The sequence below is a fragment of the Aspergillus lucknowensis genome, assembly GCF_044049455.1.
Source record: "Aspergillus lucknowensis strain CBS 449.75 chromosome Unknown BJX67scaffold_76, whole genome shotgun sequence".
Classification (NCBI taxonomy): domain Eukaryota; kingdom Fungi; phylum Ascomycota; class Eurotiomycetes; order Eurotiales; family Aspergillaceae; genus Aspergillus; species Aspergillus lucknowensis.
In genome coordinates this window covers 106,954-127,076 of record NW_027263620.1, presented here as the reverse complement: position 1 = coordinate 127,076, position 20,123 = coordinate 106,954, and the positions used below count along the sequence as shown (strand labels likewise).

General features: G+C 49.8%; 5 protein-coding genes across 5 annotated transcripts; 1 reads left to right on the top strand and 4 right to left on the bottom strand.

The window, feature by feature from the left end:
• Window positions 1–24: 24 nt before the first annotated feature.
• BJX67DRAFT_386090 (ankyrin repeat domain-containing protein) lies at window positions 25–1,344 on the bottom strand (the record flags this gene model as incomplete). Its single annotated transcript, XM_071033993.1, has 1 exon — window positions 25–1,344. A coding segment is annotated over one exon (1,320 nt), but the record flags the coding sequence as incomplete, so codon positions are not given.
• Window positions 1,345–2,233: 889 nt separating this feature from the next.
• Window positions 2,234–3,121, bottom strand: BJX67DRAFT_386089 (uncharacterized protein; the record flags this gene model as incomplete). Its single annotated transcript, XM_071033992.1, has 1 exon — window positions 2,234–3,121. One exon carries the CDS (start codon window positions 3,119–3,121, stop codon window positions 2,234–2,236), a length of 888 nt encoding a protein of 295 aa, XP_070880967.1.
• Window positions 3,122–4,242: 1,121 nt separating this feature from the next.
• On the bottom strand, window positions 4,243–5,081 carry BJX67DRAFT_391642 (RNase H1/viroplasmin domain-containing protein; the record flags this gene model as incomplete). Its single annotated transcript, XM_071034822.1, has 4 exons — window positions 4,925–5,081; window positions 4,659–4,874; window positions 4,405–4,608; window positions 4,243–4,273 (listed from the first exon to the last, which is right to left on the bottom strand). Exons 1-4 carry the CDS (start codon window positions 5,020–5,022, stop codon window positions 4,243–4,245), a joined length of 549 nt encoding a protein of 182 aa, XP_070880966.1. The 5' UTR covers window positions 5,023–5,081.
• An 8,057-nt stretch (window positions 5,082–13,138) lies between these two features.
• BJX67DRAFT_367395 (uncharacterized protein) lies at window positions 13,139–15,651 on the bottom strand. The gene is made up of 2 exons (XM_071030523.1): window positions 13,642–15,651; window positions 13,139–13,584 (listed from the first exon to the last, which is right to left on the bottom strand). The coding sequence occupies exons 1-2, from the start codon at window positions 15,595–15,597 to the stop codon at window positions 13,423–13,425; spliced, it is 2,118 nt and encodes a 705-aa protein (XP_070880965.1). The 5' UTR covers window positions 15,598–15,651; the 3' UTR covers window positions 13,139–13,422.
• Window positions 15,652–17,216: 1,565 nt separating this feature from the next.
• On the top strand, window positions 17,217–18,413 carry BJX67DRAFT_386084 (uncharacterized protein; the record flags this gene model as incomplete). Its single annotated transcript, XM_071033991.1, has 1 exon — window positions 17,217–18,413. The coding sequence occupies one exon, from the start codon at window positions 17,217–17,219 to the stop codon at window positions 18,411–18,413; it is 1,197 nt and encodes a 398-aa protein (XP_070880964.1).
• Window positions 18,414–20,123: the final 1,710 nt, after the last annotated feature.

Genomic DNA, 20,123 nt, shown 5'->3' with positions numbered 1-20,123 from the left:
GAAAAGAGGCGTGCGGCGGTATACATCTGGGAGGTCAATGTACCGGGGGTGATCGTCGCCGCTAAGCAGGGCGCGCATGACCTCGGTATGGCCGTTCTGCGCAGCGACTGACAGTGCGGTGAATCCTATACCCGTATTGCAGCCCCAGCTTGGATCAGCCCCGTATTCAAGAAGGACTTCCACGGTCTTAGCATAACCAAGACGCGAGCAGTGCCAGAGCACGTCATCAATGGGCGTCGTAAGCTCACTCGCTATCCCAGCCCGCAGTAGGTACCTGACCATCTCCGCGTGGTCACCGCGCGCGGCGGCAGTTAAGGCGGAAGTTCCGTCCGCGGCCACCAACTCGGCGGAGTTCTCGAATAGCATCGCCACCACGCTCTGATGGCTGTTGGCCGCGGCATCGATCAACGCCATGTCCTTCTCTTCCTGAGTTACCCCCGCCTGGAGCAGCATGGCCACGATGTTGTCAAGTCCACGGTCCGCTGCGCAGCATATGGGGATTTCGCCGTTCCGCCCAAGCGCACCTGGGTCTGCCCCATTGTCGAGGAGAATCCTCACCGTCTCCTCCTTTCCATACATCACCGCCACCGCGAGCTCATCGCTATATTCCTCGGCGAGATTTCTGTTAAAGAGCACGTCAACCATGTCTGCGCTCCCGTACTCCACCACGTGTTGAATCGGGCTCAGCCCGGTTGGCAGTACCAGGTTCTCCACTGAAGCACCCTCGTCGAGCAGAAACTCAACCAGCCAGTGCTTGTCCCAGGTAATGGCGCGCTCGAGGGGCGTCTGAGAAGGATGGCCAGTCGACGAATTGACATCGACCCCATGCTCGAAGAGAAACTTTAGGATGTCCTCCCGACCCGAGTCCACGGCACTCTCCAGTGCCGCGTTGGCCAGATGCACTGCCAGGGTAGAAGGATCGAGGATTTGCTTCATCGCGTCGACGAGTATCCTGATGATCTCCATGCCGCCTGCGGCCACAGCCGACTGCATCGCCGCCGGGGAGGCTGGCTGCTCCGTGGGGTTGATGCCCTGCGCGAGGAGGTACTTCACCACCTCGATTCGCTTCTGGGCGGCTGCGTGGGCAAGCGGAGAGAATTTCTCTTCCCCGCCAAGATCCGCGCCGGCCTCCTGGAGCTTCTGCATTGTGCTGAGGGGGCCATGCTCTGCGGCCCACTGCAGCGCATGTCGCTGTTCGAAGAGGACTGCGTGGCGATAAAGCTTCGTGTTGAAAAGAGACTCGAAGAGGCGGCATGTTCGGACGAACGTGTTCCTGTCCTGGAAGGAGTCAAGCTGCTCCCATATCGCGTTGAGAAGGTCGTGTGGGAGGGTAGCGAGTTCCATCGCGACCGTGGAGAGCCAAAGCTGACGATGTGGGAAAATTCGAATGCTCGATTCGGCACGCGTGTTGATCATCGAGGAAGCTCGTATTTCTGCTAGCCAAGGCGATAATCTTCGCATTCAGCGACCAGTCCCTGGCCAACTGGAGGGTTCTGAATTCATCAGCTCAGCCTGGGGAGGGCGAGGAGGTTGCTAGGTATATGCCCGACTCTGCTGCTGCATCGAGCACCCTGCCCCCTCGTGCTTGTGGAATCTTACATCCTTCAGGACGTTTCGCCGGCGATAGAGAAGCAAACAGTGCTTCTGAAACCCCCATATTTGTTCGTCTTCGCCTCTGCAGGCGTCGGGCTTCGGGGATCAAATCCAGACGGTGAGTGCCCCGCTGCCGCCTCTCCCCTCTGCTCTTCTCTTCGTCTTTTCCGCTCACCACCTCTCTTCTTCCTCTTCCTCTTCCTCATCCCATCTCACCACACTCTCTCATCATCCATCAAAATGTGCATGAAAGCCACCTGATCAACCTGCCGTACGCACAACCCTCCCGCTTCCCAACCCCCAACCTCCAGAATACTCCTGCGCAGACAAAACAACCTGGTAGGGATGCGGCTCCCACATCCCCGCAGTCCTCGACGCCGTCCCCGAGAGCGAACGATGTTCCTGCACGCCCAAGGTCGAGCGCGACGGCAAGGAGTATCCGCCCAAGGTGACAAGCTGACTAGCCGGTGGTACAGTTTCTTGATTGGTTTGAGTCGGACTTGAGATGTGCGATGGACACCGATACGGTGTGGCTTACATAGGGGCGACAGTACTTGGGCTTCAGGAACAGTTGAATATATCATTGCATCGGGTTACGACTATATACCAGGCATTTCTTGACGTGATGGCGACGCAGGGCTTAGATAGCAACGCGGTCGTGCACACACCCCGCGCGGTGCCTGTGCGCCGTCCTCCGGCCCGTAGGCGGGACAATGCGCTTATGCTGTCCCACACTGCGAATCGCGTTATTCGTGACCTTGCGCTCGGGGATGGTGGAGAGGTCATTCGCGTAGGTCGCGACCGCAAACGCGGTCGCCTTCGAGTTCAGCAGGAACGCCTCGTGGTTCAGGTTCGTGATGTTGTCGCCGGCCTGATGGTAGTTCTCGTCGTAGGCGACGCCGGCCTGCCCGCCAAAGAGCGCGGCCTCTTCCTCCGTCTGGAGCACCTCGACGCCCGTGAAGACACCGCCGGCGGGGATGCCGTTCAGGATGAAGGCCTTGTAGTCCGAGCGGCCGTTAAAGGCGGTTTCGACGCTGCCGAGCCCCTGGTCGGCGAAGTAGTCGCGGAAGAGCTTCTCGATGGAGTCGGAGCCCGGCGGGCCCGTGAGGTTGAAGGCGGAGCCGTCTCCATCGTAAAGGAGGAGGCCGTAGTTGGGGGACGCGATCATATCGAAGTTCAGGTACAGACGGATATTCGCGAGCTCGGCGGGGGTCAGCGAGTAGGCCGAATTCCTCGGCGGTCCAGAAGAAGAAGCGCACGGCGGTGCTTGCGGCGGAAGCGGGTGAGGGCCTTTGCGACGACGAGGTTGGAGATGATTCCCGAGCCGTCGTCGTTGATTCCGGGACCCCTGGTATCCTGGGGAAAACCCTGCCCTGGTGGAAAGTCTGCCGTGGGGAGGATAGACTGCCGTTGAGCTATCATGGTTAGATTTTGGTTGCTCCTTACTTAGGAATTTGTTTAAGTGGGAGACGTCTCCCGGTCCTTGAAAGTCCCCGTTATCTGATTGATTCGGAAGGGAACTATTCATTGTATTGGCAGAATTTCAGCAGTATGTGCCGCCCCGTCAGGCAGCCCGTGACGAGTGTGATCCGGGTCCGAGAAAAGGCGGGCGATGAAGACATGATGAGGTCGATCGCGCGCGATCTGGAACTGTGACGCGACGGATCGTGGAAGATTCAATTTACATCGTGAGGGCGTGCAGACCAGACGGGCCGCAGCCATGCAGTTCGACGACCCTCTGGGTCTTGCACCTGCCGTAGACGCCAGTTGGCGGTCCTCCCGCAGTGGAACGACCGCAGTCTGACGACCAGCCTCGTCAGGGGCGTACGGTCATCTGAGGCCCTCTCCCAGCTTCCTCGCCTTCGCTCGAGCTCGATCCCAGCGACGATTCTTGCCTGTTGAGACTATTCTAGAGTCTGGATTCGTTGTTTCCCTGCCGGGAATCTCTAATAAAGAGGTAAGGTGCTCACAATACACTACACGGTGCAAATTTCAATTCAAAGGGCTCTTCCTGGCTTTTTGATTTCTCGACAAGCGCACCTGTTCGTTGCGGCATAAGGCGTCGACAATTCTCACCTCTTCTAGAGCGTACCGCGTTAAAGAAAATATCAATGGATAACATCCGTGAAACTACCGCCTCGAAGAGGAAACGAGAGGCCGACAAAATTACCTCCACTTCAGAGGGCTACACGTCCCCTACTGAGGGCAGCGAATACGATAGCTCCGAGGACGCCTCCAATAATGAGTGCATATCTAATGTCAACTACAAGACTACCTTCGTCGAGAGCGAATTTTACCCTGATAACGGTACAAACCGGGCTCTTAAACATGAGATCATGATTTCACCGCACACCTGGCGAGATAATATAACTGCCAAATTGCACCCACGGAGGCAAGGCGATCGGTCGTGCCATTGCCGACTCATTCACCGGGGAATGATCACAAGGGACTTCTGATCGACTCCGCATGATCTCCATTGGTTCTTCATTGTCCTAACTAATGAGTTTTCCAAACCCTGGGGCACTTGACTGCCGTGTCAGGCGAAAGCCTTGACCCTTGAAGCAAAACTGACCTCACCTTCGCCTTGAATCCTTCGTAGTTTGCGGTTACACTGTTTGTTGATTTACATACAAAGCGGCCTTGGCACTGTCATTTGGAGTTTCGCTTATGATGTGATATACTAAAGAAAAGAATTGTCATTGAATCGTAAAAATGTGCTGTGGACTGTTGCAGAACTACTCAGAAAGTTCTTCCTGGATGCTCAATTTGTCAATCTTTACATCACGGATGATATCATCACCCTCAGGAAACCAGGATAAAATACGTTCGACCCTAATCTTCATGTCTGTGGGTCTAGGGCCATGATCTAGTGCTTCTCTTATAGCCTCACGCCATACATCAGCATACGAGTTTTTCCAGTCTTCAATAAATGCTTCTGCCTGAGCTCTGGTTTTAAAAAGCTTGTGGCAAGATCCCTTAAAGTCTTTAACTTCTAGCTCCGCGCCTTTCTTCCCACTAAAGACTGTAAGTGACCTTCATGGAGGATCGGGAAGGGAGATGCGTACTAATAACAAGGATAGATACCAGGATTTTCTCCATTAGCTACAGCATAGAACGCCTGACTGCCTGGTAATGGGGCGGTCTCGCCTGCCCCCTCTTTGAAAACTTCTTTAGGCTCAGCAACTCCATAGTGGTCTCTCAAGAAGATCCGGGCTTCTTCAAGAGTAGGGAAAGCACCATGCTCTGCCTTGCATCCGGTCACCCGTGGATGTGCATCGCCCCTCAGTATTATATTAATATCAAATTCATTATAACACTTGGATAGACACACCACGATGAAAAGATGGTCGGTTCGTCAACGCGCCCTGAATAAATGGCGTAGTACTCGTTCTTGGCCTTCTTCTTTGCTTTCTGGTGCTGTGATGTCATTCTGTAAATTAATAAGAAGACTGTTAAGAAAATGAGATACTGTAACTGTTTGAATTACTTGGTGATAACTAGATGATAAGTTGATAAATGATTTAAATGGTAGACAATGTGGGTAGGGAAAGCTCGGTGGGGTCAGACAGACCAGGCTAAAACTCACGTGCGTCCTCTTGATAGAATCTATGTGTTAGATTAGGGTCCGCCGATCAATCCGTAGGAGAACGCCTAAGGATATTCTTGACAGGATGAAGAGAATATAGATCGCTTGGTGCCAAACGAAGTATAGAAAGGGGCAGGTGACCAAAGTGATCGGTAAACAATAGGTGTATTGTCAATCTGGTTAATAACAGACAGTAAACAAAACTTCTAGATACAGGTAAAGACGGTCCTTATATATCCGTTCCCATAGTATCCTTGAGTACTGTACGATACTCACATCAGAGCGCCCGCTCTGTTGTATCCGATCATATCCGATCGCCCGATACTACCGTGATTCAGATTAGCCCTATCGTCATATCGCCCGATATGACCGGGTCGGCACATCTTTATTCCTTAGCGTCTTGACATGATGCTGCGGCACATCAGATTCATTGGCTGTCGATCTTCGTTTCTCTGACACTATGGGATACAGAGGTTGACCGCTCGGTTGGGAGTTACGTTACGGGGAGATTCTAGATGACTAGGCGCGGAGGTTAGCGATCCTAGGGATCAAAGCGGATAATGAATCTAAGTTGCTACAGCTGGATGGATGGATGGATGACTGTTTCCTTTCCCCCGCATTCACATTTATCGTCTTCTCGGTGTCCATAGAGCTTACCGTAAGGTGCCAACCAGCAGTGGCCGGCCCGCAGCTGGGTAAGTAGGTAGGCGCGGCTTCGTGGCAACATGTCGTATAATCGTCGGGTGCGGATGGCTGGCAGCTTCGTGTCGATCCGCCGAAGGTGGCTACCCTTTTTGGATGTCTTCTACTCATGTTCCCACTCTTTGAGGATCTGTTTTCGGATGGCCGCCCTTTCTTGTGAGACAAGGCGGCTGAAAGGGTGCATTTTGTCTGGACCAACTGCCATTTTGGCAAGCTTGTCTGCGGCATCATTTCCGGGGTCGTCACAGTGTCCCGGGATCCATTGGAGGCGGAGGGGAATGCCTCGCGATCTCAATTCTGAGGCTGCCTGCAGGTTGGCGTGGATGATCCTTTGACGAGACTTGTTGCGTGGGTTCCTGATTGCCTGTAGTGCTGACATGCTGTCGCAGAGGATCGTTGCTGAGTTTTGCTCTGCTGTTGCTAGATCTCTTGGTCTTAGGCTTGCTATTTGGAGGACGAGGCTAATGGCGTAGAATATGCCTATCAACTCCGCCGCATAGACTGACCAGTTTGCCATTGAGCCTACTGAGAGTTGTCGGGACTTTATTACTTCCTGATTCTGGTCCAGCATTACTGCCGCTGCGCCAAGATGGTTGTTCTGCCCTGACGCATCCGAGTAGACAACTATACCAGGTGATACTTGGAGGGCAGTGGCTTTGTCTTTTGCTTTGTCTCGATCCGGTTCAATGTCGATTTCCACAAAAGCTGGGGGTTTCCACGGCGTCATTGGTTTCGGGTCGATCGTCTCCAGCCCGTCCAGTTGTTCCAGCTTCATGGTTTTCATTGATTCAGCAAGGGGAAACCGGGCTTGTGATCCTATGTGATCGCGTCGCCTCCGAGCTCTCAACAATACATCCCGTATTGGGTGGTCCCTAGGGAGCGTGCACAAGCTGATGATCACAGTTTGTGCTCTCTGTTTGAGTCGCAGGTGCGTTGGTAGCGTGTATGTTTCCACTTCCATCGTTGCTGTTGCGACTGTTCGGAATGCAGACAGAATTCGGATCAAGGCTGATCTTTGTACGGTGTCGAGCACCCTGAGGTGTCTCTTGTCTTTGAGGGGGTTGTGCCAGACTGTTGATGCATAGTCCATGATGGGGGTAATGCAGGCTTGGTAGACCTGTCTCATTTGGCCAGGGCGGAGGTGTCGAAGCCCCGCCAGGGCAATGTTGACTTTAGTGGCTCGCTTCACTGCCTGCTGTACGTGTTCCTTCCACCTTAGTTCGCAGTCGCATATCACTCCGAGCAGCTTGGCTGTTGTCGAGGGTTCAATAGTTGCATCCTGCATTACTAGCCGTCCTTTGGTTTGTTCGCTTTTCTTTCTGGTGAAGTGGATGAGCTCGGTTTTTTCCGCGGCGAAGCATGATCCGGTTTGTTTGGCCCACTGTTCGATGCGGGGAATGTCTTCCTCCTGGAGCTTCTTGAGGTTTTCCTCGGCTGATTTTCCCGCGCGCCACCGAAAGTAGTCGTCGATGAAAGCGGACGCGCCTCCGTGGGGGTCCACCGGCTGGTTCACCAGGATGGAGTTGAAGAATATGAAGAGAATTGGTGACAGGGGTGAACCCTGTGCTAGGCCCGCGTTCTCTAACGGGGACGTGGCAGACTCAAAGTCGTCGAACGAGATACTAGCTGATCGGTCTTCCATGAAGCTAGCCACCCAGGTTCGCAGTACGGTAGGGATTCCTTTGGCTTTGAGCTGTAGGTCAAGAATGTTTCCTCTGACCCCATTAAAGGCCCCTTTTAGGTCGAATGCCACCAGCGTGATTACTTTCGATCGTATCCATGCTTGGTCAATTGCATTCCTCAGCACCAGCAACGCTTGTTCAGTGTTGCGACCCGGTCGACCCCCAAATTGGGTGTTTGGTAGCAGGTGGTACGTTTCTGCATAGTATGAAAGACGTTTGGCCATGACTGCTTCGAGGACCTTTCCCAGTGTGTTTAGGAGAGAGATTGGTCGATATGCGCCGGGGATGGTATAGTCAGGTTTCCCTGGTTTCCGCAGCACGACGATTTTTGCTCGCTTCCATTGATTTGGGTAGTAACCTAGGTTAACCGATGCAGTGAAGATCCGGAGGATCTTTTTGTTCAGGAGTTGCCATAACTGTTTCCATACTAGCGTTGGTATTCCGTCCTCTCCGGGTGCTTTCATGGGTTTGGCGCCCTGGAGGGCCCTGTGGACCTCTTGTTCGGTGATAGGCGCCCACGGGATCTCTTCTCTCTGTTCCATGTCCGCCTCGTTCTCTGGCGGTGCCATCTTAGGGAAGAAGGTTTCCATGAACAGCTGTGCTTTGCCTTTGTTATCTGTTATTTCTTCCGTACCTTGTTTCAGCGGTGGAATACTGCCGTATGATTCCCGTGGGTGCATATACGAGGCTGCTTTCCAAAGGTGGCCCTCACCGGCCCTGTCGAGGAATTCCTTCCAGTGCGTGGCTTTTGCCTTTTTAATGGCTCTTGTCCACGCCCTCCGTTCTTTACGCATGTCTTCGAACAGGCTAAGCGATGTTGGATGTCGGCGTCCTCTTAAAGCACAGCTTTCCTGCCATTTCCTCCGTGCCCTATTCACTTTACGTTGATGTGTTTTGAGTTTTGGCGAGAACCACCGTTTGGAGTACGGTGATGGTTTGGCCATCGGCGTATGTTTGTCCATTGCAGAGGCTGTGCACGAGATGAGCTTCGCCACTGCTTCGTCGAGTTCAACCTTTGTTTGGATGGGCGGCATTTGTGTCATTTGGGCTTGTACGGATTCTCCAATTCGCCTCCAGTCCGCGCGGTCGTATGCTCTTCGGGGTTTGCGTTCAGCATTCCGTGACGGCTGCAGGGACCATTCGGAGTACGTAGCCCGATGGTCCGATCCGTAGTGGTCGTGATATAGGTGGCACTTTATAAGGCTTCCGGGCGCATCTGTTACCGTGAGATCGATGGTGGAGTTGCTTCCGGGGTAGCTCGTTGACCAGTGTGTGGGAGTACCTCGGGGCAGGCATGACTGGAGTCCGTGCTTGTGGAAGAAACTGACCAGCTCCTCCGCGTGCTCTATTGCGACGTGGTAGATGCGGTTTTTGCTCCATATTGGGTGATGGCGGTTGAAGTCCCCTGCCATGATAATTGTTGTTGGCTTCTCTGTGGTTTCTGTCGCTTGTTGGATGCAGGCTTCGATCTCTCTCAGCATTGGCTGGATTGAGATCTCCTCGAGCTTCTGGCTGTGGTTCGTGGTTGGGACATATACCGAGAATATCAGCGTCTGCCGCTCCGTGGTCCATAGTTTAACTGCTGTGACATCGGGGTGGTTGCATTTTATCTGTCGGTGTGAAGCTGTTGAGATTCGTCTGTTTACATAGAGTAGGCTGCGTTTCTTGGGGGTGTCTTCTTGGCATGTTGATTGGTAGAGGTGCCAGGCGCTGTGGTTGACGTGCGTGTTGTATGCTGTGAGTGGTGGTTCTTGGATGAGGAGTATGTCTAGGTTTTGTGTTTGGGAGTCGTTGATCAGGGCTTCCATCCCTGCTCTAGATTTCCATATGTTCAGTTGTAGTAGGCGCAAGTTGGGTGCTGTCATTGGGTGTGGGGGGGTTTAGCCGGGCTAGGGCAGTTAGGGTCGTTGGTTGGGTGTTCACCAGTGCAGTCGAGGCACCGGGCTCTCACGCCCGGCGGACAGTGACGTAGTTCGTGTGGGCCTGCGCAATGTCCACACTTCGCATGTTCCCTACATGCCCACGCGAGGTGGCCAAATCCCTGGCACCGGTAGCATCGTCTCTCCTTGAATTGGTACGGCACCACGCTGCCAATATATCTTTGTCCCACCAGAAGTCCGTTGTTCATGGTCCATTCCGCTGCTTCGCTCGTGTCGAACCAGATAGCCAGCGATCCGTGCTTGCCTATCGGCTTGTTTCGTGGTCTGAGCCAGGCTACCCGGCTAATGCGGAAGCCGTGTTGTTCCAGTTTGTTTTCTTCCAGGATCTTGTCAGTGAAGGCTTTTTCGTTTTCCGGAGACAGGAAGCCTTCCGTCGGGATTCTGTGAGCCACCACTGCAAACCGAGGTCGGGTAAGTTTGGTGTCATTGCCTAGTTCTCCCAGCCATTCCGTGTTAGATTTCGCGATCTCTGCTTGGACCTGGTCCTTGAACCGTATCACATATCCAGTTCTGGTGGTTCCCACTCCCAAGACCTGTATATCCTTTATTGCGTGTTCGGTGGAGAGCGCGTTCTGGATGTGCGTGACCGCCAGTGCAGGTGGCAGGTATCTCCTGAAGGTATCTTCATTGTCGTTTTCGCCATCGGTATCGGTTGGTTTGGTGCTGATTCTAACGCAGTTGGCCTCTTTGGCCTGTTTCTTCTTATTGCTGAGCAAAGGGCTGTAGGGGTTTAAATGAGTCCTATCTCCAGCGGCCGCCACCTGGGCCCACGATGGATAGTCACTTGTCGTGTTTGGGGTGGTAATCGCGCTGCGTATGGACTGGAGCTCCTGGAGGATCTCTTCGTGGCTGGTTTGTGAGCATGATTCTGAGTTGTCTCGTAGGGAGCCTGCTTCGTTTCTCAGGTCCCCCAGTTCCTGTCGGACCTCGGCCAGGGCTGCCTTAAACTCGGCCTTGACCTTCCGTAGTTCTTTTTGGTGCTGTTCGTCCCGTTTTCTGATTTCTTCTCTGAGTTTGGTAATTTCTGTGAGCAGTTTGGACACCTCGAGCCCGTCGTTCTCCGTCTCGGTGTCTTCAGAGGTTGCCGCTTCCTGCCCGGTCGGTGCGTCGCTTTGGCTTCTCAGTCTGCCTTGGCTCCTTGTCTTCCGCCGGAGCCGCGTGTTATTTCCCTCAGCTTCGTCTTCTTGCTCTTGGGCATAATAGTTTGGTAGCTTGATAGTGCGTTTCGGTCTTATTCCAGGTGGTGAATTTTGGTGTTCCTCGCGGTCGGGGGGTTCAGGGGTTCGTGTTTCGGTCCGTCCCGCACGCGCGTCGCGCGACGGCATCTTTGCCCAACAGCCTCTTCGGTTTCCCACTTGCTACACTCCGCGTCTACTGTACAGTGATTCTCGAAATCGGTCTGACCCCCAGACACTTTGTCAATTGTTTGTAGGCCCCGCCGCCAAGATGTTAGTGTGATTCTTTTATTGAGCGAAACTGCGTTACAATGAGGGAAGGCTGTAATCTTCATACAAAACATAAAAATATATGTGGTATTTTATTCTTGTGTGCATTTATAATCAATCCCAATAACTATGACCAATATGGTTACTACAAGATGCCGAACAACTTGCTCCAAACAACTCGTACGATAGTCCACATCTGGAGGCGACAAACTGATAGAAATAAGAACTAAACTACCGGGTCAAATGTCTGGTTACACTCAATTTTCCGCTTAGTATATCGCGAATTTAAAACTTAAATAACTCAACAAATTCTTAATATTATGACTACATATTACATGCAAATGATTGCAGAGATCAGTATTTAGTATAGCAACCTCTTGCTTTAATTACTGTGCGCAGGCGGCGCTGCATAGATCCAATAAGCCGATCAATAAGTCCTTGGTCGATCTTATCCAACGAAGTAATAATTAATTGACAAAACTCCTCCCAGGCAAGTTGAGATCTGCCTTGTAGATAGAGAAGAGGATAATCCTGCTTTAGATGGCGTTTTAAATGATGCCAGACATGCTCAATTGGGTTAAGGTCAGGTGAATGGGGGGGCCATTCAGGAACCCATATTCCATTCAAACCACTCCTTCGCCACAACCGCTGTATAGATCCTTGCATTATCTTATTGGAAGATCATTCCAGGTTTGTAATGCTCGATAAGACCTTCTTCAAGCGTAGTGATATAAGAATTTGTACTATATCCGCCTCTAGCAGAGTTTTCGTCCCGTTTCATAATCACTAGCTTTTGATCGACCACCAAGCCAGATAGCGCCCCAAACCATTTGCGAAATATCCTTCCCATGGTTCTTTAGATTCACGAGATCACGCCGAAAGGCTTCAAAATCAAGTCGGAAGACGTATTAATCAGGAGAATTAGACTTTCGTTGGACCGAGCATTCGTCAGAAAACATCCAATTATCAAATGGTTAATTAATCCAGAAACAAGCAAACTGAACACAGATTTCTGCATCCTTTCGGGTTAAAGGAATCCTTTTCTTACTTTTCCACTTCTTCATTCGCTTGTATTGCTTCAGCGCGCGCTTCGCGGTGGAGATAGAGATGCGATCTAGGAGGTGGGCAACAAGGGCCGGCCAGCTTAGGCCTGAAAATCATTTTATTAAGTGGTAAAGATATCGAATAGAGGAACCTTTAAGCTTTCGTTTGCGTCCACTTCGAGGCCTTGAATTGAAAGTTTGAAGTTCCTGCGCGCGTTTGATTGTTCGATATATCGTAGGGCGCGAGACATGGAATCGACGCGCTAGCTTTGAGACACTCTCACCGGTGCTATGTGCGTGATAGATTACTGACCTTACCTCAGGTGAGAGTCCTGAGCAGGCCTTCGATTATCACTAATAGGCGTTCCGAAAGCCCTCATATTAGTGGTGTAGTGAAGTGTTGAATATGGTGGTGGGATTGACGCGTCGCGCTACGCGCGGGAAGTGTAACCAGACTTTTGACCGCCCTTGTATATCCATCCATCCTGCTGTAGTTAGCGTGGGTAAATCTGGTATCTTGTGGCGAAGGGGGGTAGTGCCTCTCTTCCGACCAAATAAAAAAGCAGCAGCGAGGTCGGTTGTGACAGGCATAATTAGTTTATAAGCATGCATAAAGCCGATCATCTATGCAGAGCAACGGCACACTGTTCGGAGATCTCGGTGACCCAGAAGCAGGAAACACCTGCCTCTGGTATTGTACGAACATGCTTTCCGAACTCATCCAGAGAAATGCTGCTATCTCATTCTGATATATACATGGCTGAAGGCGTTTCAGCTCGAACAGATTCAGTATAATTGAGACAGGATCGCTAACTTTAGCAAACAAGCTGTGTGTACGCCGGTGAGAGCCTGCAGGCATTTGGCGACGCTGGAGCAAAATGAAATGGCGTCAGATGCCCACGAAGTAACACTACACCCTTGATTGAGGCCCTTTGTGAATATCAGACATTATAGTCACAGTATGCTGGCATCCTTGGTTGGTGATGGACGTGGTTCGATGGTCGGAGAGATAACCCTCCTACAGGGAGGTTTGGGGGAATGGCTATTGTTACGACTAGATATTACTCCGGTTCAACTTATGTTATCTCCAGCCACCATTGACGAGCATTCCAGCACACCACTACCTCCAAACGGCAATAATATCGCACAGGCATCAGTCGTCACTTGAGGGAGTTTTGAATCTCTCGGAACCTTTCTCGCTATTACAGTACTACACCGATCTAATACAGTGGCTTGCAAATAAGCTGCAAATATCCTGCACTCACATTGTTTATTTAGCAAGTGCCAAATACAGACTAGTACAAATGTGATTGGCGCTAGGAAACTCCTGAATTTCAAATCCGCTTCAGTATGGTTAAATCCAGCTCGACTTAACTCATGTGACGCAATGTCTGCGTTCCAGAGTTCTTCCCGTAAGCCCTTCTCTCAAATTTAAACCTTGATCTGCTGTCTGCTCATCAGAACCCGTTGGCGAAGATTTTCTGCCTCGGGACTTTGCTGTCTCTCAAGCACAGAGAGAAGCAAGATGAGACAAGCAAAAATTAGCGGGTGGTCTTTCCCAAGAAGGGTCTCTTTATCTTCGATAACGTCTCGGTATCTTCTTCCTGCTGAATCATACATATCTAGGTTCTCTTGGACTAACCCAAGTAGAATAGCACTGGCACAGGTGAAAGGATGTTGCCGACCAACTTTGTTTTTATAACCTGCTAGTGCCTCCTGGTGTAACGCTGCTGCTTTTTGTCGCATTCCTCGCTTAGTGAGGATAATAGCAAGGTCGTTCTTTGCTGCCAGGGTCTCGTGGTGCTCTGATCCCAGAGCTCTTTTGCAGCCATCTAACACCTGTTCGTGGATTCGTTGTGCGTCTGTGAATTTCCCTAGCTTTTGTAGTGCCAATCCCAGATCTTTACGATAGGCTAGAGCCTCCAAGCTTTGTACATTGAATGTTTTCCGAGATCCTTTCTCTGCTTGCTGAAATTGCTTAACGGAGTCTTGATATCTCCCCAGATTTTGGAGCACGAGGCCAAGAGATCGGATACTGGCGAGGGTGTCAGGGTGATTCGGTCCTAGTGATCTCCATCTGTGTTCCAATACGTCTCGATGCGGTTGCTCTGCTGATCCGTACCAGATAGGGCTCTGGGAAACCTGAAGAATATCACGAACACTAGCAAGTGTATCAGGAGGCTGCGTCGACAAGTTTTGACGATTGTCCTCAAAGAGCAAGCCCAGCGCCATAGCACTAATACGAAGTAGTAAATCATTTACGTTCATATCGTGGTCTCTGTTCCGAAAAGCCTGCTCATGCAAACGCTTTGCCCCTTCATGGTCTTTCTGCCGCTCCATTAGGCAGCCCAACATAATAGCACTGGCGCGAGTTAGCAGGTGCGATGGTCCTAGCGTCCGCTCCCGCCTCTCCAAAGTTTGTCGATGCAAGGACTCTGCTTGCTGGAGTTCCCCCTCTTTCTCTAGAGCCAAGGCAAGGTTGACAGTATGTCCGTTGATTATTTCTTCATACTCCTCTAATATTTTTTGAGCCTTTGTAGCGTATCCTTTGGGGCTGTGTGCTCCAATATGCCATAAAAGCTGTGGGCCTTTCAAAAGCCAATATGGAGCAAACAGGCCACAGCGGAGTGCAGTCTCGAAGGTAATTCGCGGACCCACGATGATGTCGTCGTTTGTTTCGTTTGGTATATGCTCGTGGAGTTCGCGTAAAGGTATTCTCCGACTCACATGCTTCCATGTTGACCGTGTACCACTCCGCGTAAATATGAATGCCTTATCAGCTGATATTTTGAATGGAACTGCTTCAGTATACCCATTAGGAAGGGTAGGCACAGGGTCATGATCCATCACAAGTCGATAGGACCGAATTTTTGAGCGTCCGAACTGTTCAGCGAATTTCTCATCCCCTACTCGAGGCGAGCCAAGTGTAACACATAGAATTTCAGAGGTTGGCCACTTTATTCTGCACCATAAGGCACATAGTGTTGCAAGTGCTCCTCCTAAACTATGGCCACAAATCTCAATTCTTAATGGAGTCCCCGGCGGCATAAGTTGTCGGATTCTTGTGGATAAACCCTCGCGTAGATTGTTGAATGCATGCAAGAACCCCTCGTGTACAAGGACATACTTGAGCTCAAGTGGAGGATCAAGGCCGGTTCCGTCCCAGCAAATGGTCGTTAGGGCGTAGCTGATGTCTGTGCAACAATTACCCAACAAACCAAGCCATCGTTCGGCCTTCCTTAGGTTGTCTATCGTCAATGGAAAATCTGTTCCCCTGAACACTATCACAATAGTATTTCGACTCCGCACACCCAAATGGACGTGGTTATTGGACTTCCAGAGCGCCAATGGAGTGTTTATCGCCAATTTTCGACTGGCAGTTGGTCCTTCCAAATCTTTTACCTGTGCTCTGAACTCAGCGCCGTCACTATTGTCATACGCAGAAGAGGCGTAAAACACAAGTTTTTCGATAGACTTCAAATCGTTCGCATCGTACAGATGATTTGTGATGTTTTCAGTCACGTTCTGCATTGTTGCCGTGCTTGTTCGCATCCGAGAAAGAGAGGCATTAATACCGGTAGTAACATTATCCACAACGACGCCCATACTAGATTCTCCCCTGTCACTCCATATTATAGGTCTTTGCCGGCAGTCATTACATCAATCAACCTACAGAAATGGTGAGGACTATTCTAGGTCTGGCATAATACATTAGCAGCTTGATCAAGAATGCATGATGCCATTAAGGTGGCATGATCCAATGAGCATAATTGATATAGTCACAACACTTGAGCTAATATTTTCCACCAGCATTGACAGCCATAAATTATCTGTAGTTCAGCTTAGTGGCGTGACTATCAGCCCGTTTTCGGAAGCGAGGTGGCCGCTAGCTTGGATTCATGATGTCATGCGAATATCGGAATTGATATTGCCTGATAGAGGTATAGATTGTTCTCGAGTATGAGAAACCAAAAAACCCTTGCTAAAAGATCTTAGATGATATGATTGCCACATACGTGATGGACAAGTGGGCTGATCATGGCTCTGCGGATTATTCCGTCTTATTTCCGCTGGCAACTGTAGCTCCAAACTAGTTTAAATTCAACAGTTTGTGAAGTATACATCTACTCATAAATCGAAATCCATTCACAAAAAAGTCGATTATTAAAGTTTTATTTGGTTCGCAGTTAGGAAACAACACAAAGCGAGCCATCAATTGCAAACTACAGCTTTCCAGTGTCCTGAATTTTCTGTCATTTTTAATGAACGATATGTCGAACGAAATTGGCATTAGTCTATCTGATGTGATAGAACTAAGATCCTTTTCCCACCTCGTCCGATATGCCTGTTGGTCGTATTTAGGCGATAGCGGCGCTCAGTTCAGGCTCAGAGCGATCGAACTAGCTGGCGTTAAAGATTCTCGACATTTTCGCGCAAGGTACCCAATTGTAAAGGGTATACCCGCCATGATCACTTCGGATGTCCAAATTGACTTGGGCATACGGAACAACAGCACACTGGTCCTCGTTTTTGGTGGGTTTGATGTCCCAAGCTGGGAGGATATTGTACAGCCGAAGGAACTGCTGGGCTTCTTTAGTGGCCTGGTTGTCGACATCAGCTACGCCCTAACGGCCATTTGCTGGGACGGAACCGGCCTTGATCCTCCACTTGAGCTTGAGAATGCCCTAGTAAATGAGGGCTTCTTATATATATTCAACAATCTACACAAGGGTTTATCCACAAGAATCCGACAACTTATGCCGCCAGGGACTCCATTAAGAATTGAGATTTGTGGCCATAGTTTAGGAGGAGCACTTGCAACACTATGTGCCTTATGGTGCAGAATAAAGTGGCCAACCTCTGAAATTCTATGTGTTACACTTGGCTCGCCTCGAGTAGGGGATGAGAAATTCGCTGAACAGTTCGGACGCTCAAAAATTCGGTCCTATCGACTTGTGATGGATCATGACCCTGTGCCTACCCTTCCTAATGGGTATACTGAAGCAGTTCCATTCAAAATATCAGCTGATAAGGCATTCATATTTACGCGGAGTGGTACACGGCCAATATGGAAGCATGTAGGTCGGAGAATACCTCTGCGAGGGCTTACAGAACAAGCTCCGCATACCGAAAATAGCCGTCGTGGCCAACACCTCTCTCCACTTGTTCAAGTACCATACCGTTCAGGTCTCTGGTTTCCATATTTGGTAATCAGTGGTACAAAGATGTTACGGGCTATTGGAACGCACAGCTCAGTCTCATATGCCACCAAGGTACAAAGGATTTTAGAGGAGTACGAGAATATCATCAAGGGCGGTGCAAATACTTTGGCTTTGACCCTAGAGGAGCAAAAAAACGTTCAGCAAGCCGAAAATCTGTGTCAAGATACTCTGAGGGGACGAGCTGCAGTACTAGGGGAGAAGCACCCATTGACACGCGCCAGCGCTATCATACTTGAATCAATACTTGACCGTGACGGAAGACCTGAGGAAGCAATTCGAGTTCATGAACGAGCACTGAGAGATTATAAGGAGCTAGGATCAGGGCCGCTTTCTGACATATCAAATATTAGCAGCATTGGTCTAGAGCTTGAGAGCCGAGGCATGCATCAAGAGGCGGAGCAAATGTATCGAAAAGCATTGGAGAAATGCGAGAAGTTGCTCGGTGCGAAACACCCACGAACATTGGCTAGTACTAGTCATCTTGGTTTGTGTCTCTGGAGACAAGGAAAATACAAAAAGGCTGAGCGTTTTCTCCGAACGGCGTTGGAAGGGTATGAGGTGGTTCGTGGTACAGACCACCTTGAGACACTTGCCTCTCTCCGCAACATGGGTGCTGTCCTTCAAAGTCAAGGCAAATATGAACAAGCAGAAGAAAAGTATCGTTGTGCCCTGGAAGGATACAAGCAGTTGTTAGGCCCAGAAAGTTCTGATGTCACCGCAACTATTGCAGGCCTCGGCTCGGTTTTTGAAAGTCAGGGGAAATTTGCAGAAGCGAAAAGAATGTATCAACAAGAGCACGAGAATTATGAAAAGGTCTCGGGGAAGAAGGATCCAGCTACGCTTATGCGTCTTGAAAACCTTGGCTCTTTCCTTCTGAAAGAAGGGAACTATGAAGAAGCGGAGACAAAGCTTCGGCAGGCCAAAGAAGGATTCGAGGATGTGCTTGGCCCACAGCATCCCAGAACTCACAGTAGTAAGCGGCGGCTAAGCCTCGCTGAAGAGGCACAGGGCAAGTACGATGATGCGTGGAAAACGTACGATTATGCTCTTGAACATGATGCTGCTCCCACTTACAACGCTCAAATGTGGCTCCAGGAGAGTGAAATCGGGTTTGACAGTCGAGCACGAAACGTGGATCCGCCATCATTAGGCGAAGAGAAGGCAATGACTTGCGCCAGCGAACTTGGTCAAGTATTGTGATTAATGATATTATGTTACGTAGCGAATGATATACTTTTGACTGGGTATTACTGACGGGGAAAGGGGTAAGAGGGGACCATGAGCGATGTACGTTTCCCTAATTGACTATATGTAGTACAGTGATCAGCGAAATGACCTGGCCCCATAATGTCTTCAAATTTTAAAAAAAAATGCCAAGGTTGGTGATTATAATTATGATTAGTACGTGCTTGGAGTTGCGGTTCTAAATTACACGCTTCGAATGAGACAAAATGGAGACAGCTGAGACCACAAAATATACAATTCCTGATTATAAGATTTGCGATTACAGTATATATAATATTGTTTTCTGCCTGGATTGAACCAATGTCTTATGGTTCAGAACTTGGTTAGTCTTGTCACCATAATTAATGCTGTCTAGTACTTGATTCCCTTCAATCACAAGATCATGCAGCGTTATTTAAACCTGTGCTTTTTCTGGACCCTAAATACATACATTATAGGAAAATCAAGGGTTATGGGCGAGTTAGGTGAGATTAGAACAGATACCTCATATTTACAGTAGCGTTCTCTGAAGCTTGTGTTACTGCTGCACTCGACACGAACTAGGACCGAGGGTTTGGCGTTAGCTTATAAAGAACGGAGGAACATCTTGATCTAGCATTTTAGTTAGCAGTCAAGGCACATGGCTCGGGACATGGAGGTAGAATAGTGCCCAGTCCGTTCTTAGTGGGGGGATTGATCTTGCCAGCCACGTGATACTATACGCGTGCACAAAAACCTATGAAGTCAGCATAATATTGGGTACGGTACAGTACAAGGACGCTGAAAAGAGCTCAAATAATCGATTCATGCCAAGTTCTTGGCAGTGGGACTCTCGAACAATTAAAATGTGTCTACAGGTCAGACCGATTTCGAGAATCACTGTATACAGTTGGCGGCTCCCGCAGGGTCAAGTTGCTACAGCTGATTGCAAAACTGGTGCAAATGTTCATACTCTACATTCTCCCCAACCCTAATCACGGGCTAAGCTAAACCTCTTTAGTAAATTATTCCGAGGCCCTCGGTAGAGGTTGCCGTATTGAATGGTAATTGATTTTCAACGACTCAGCATAATTTACATAAGCTGAAACCCTGCACACAAGCGCATCCTTCTGCCACGTGGACATATCTACGACCCCACCAAGGATTCTTCTGGAGGATCCTATCGATCATCCTCCACAGCACAAATGGCTCCTAATCTAGCTCCATTGACCCGAGACTTCATACATGATATCATTTGGAGAACTGATTAGTTGTTTCAGAGTACCAATGCTGATTTGCTTGTTAAGGGTCGATAAGGAATTGGCCAGGTAAGGAATAGATACTCGATTGTCAAGGTAAGGACGAGACTAAACCTTGCCCTCCATCTTTCATGGGGGATTCGATCCTTAATAGCTACAGAATCGCTTAATGTAACCTCAGGTCGTTGACATCACAATAACGAAATAGAGGTACTGAGCTCCGACAGCGTGCCAAGACCGACTCTACCTTGACAGACAACCGAACCCATGACATTGCTAGCCCTGGAATTGAGCGTGATTTAACAGGCGTTCAAGGTACAGTCCAGGAACAACATATACTGTCTAGTCATGTCAAATATGAGGCTAACTACTACATAAGTGAAGAAGGAGCTACGCCGCCTCGTTTCCACACGCAATATACGCCATCGTATCTACCTAGGCAACGCAA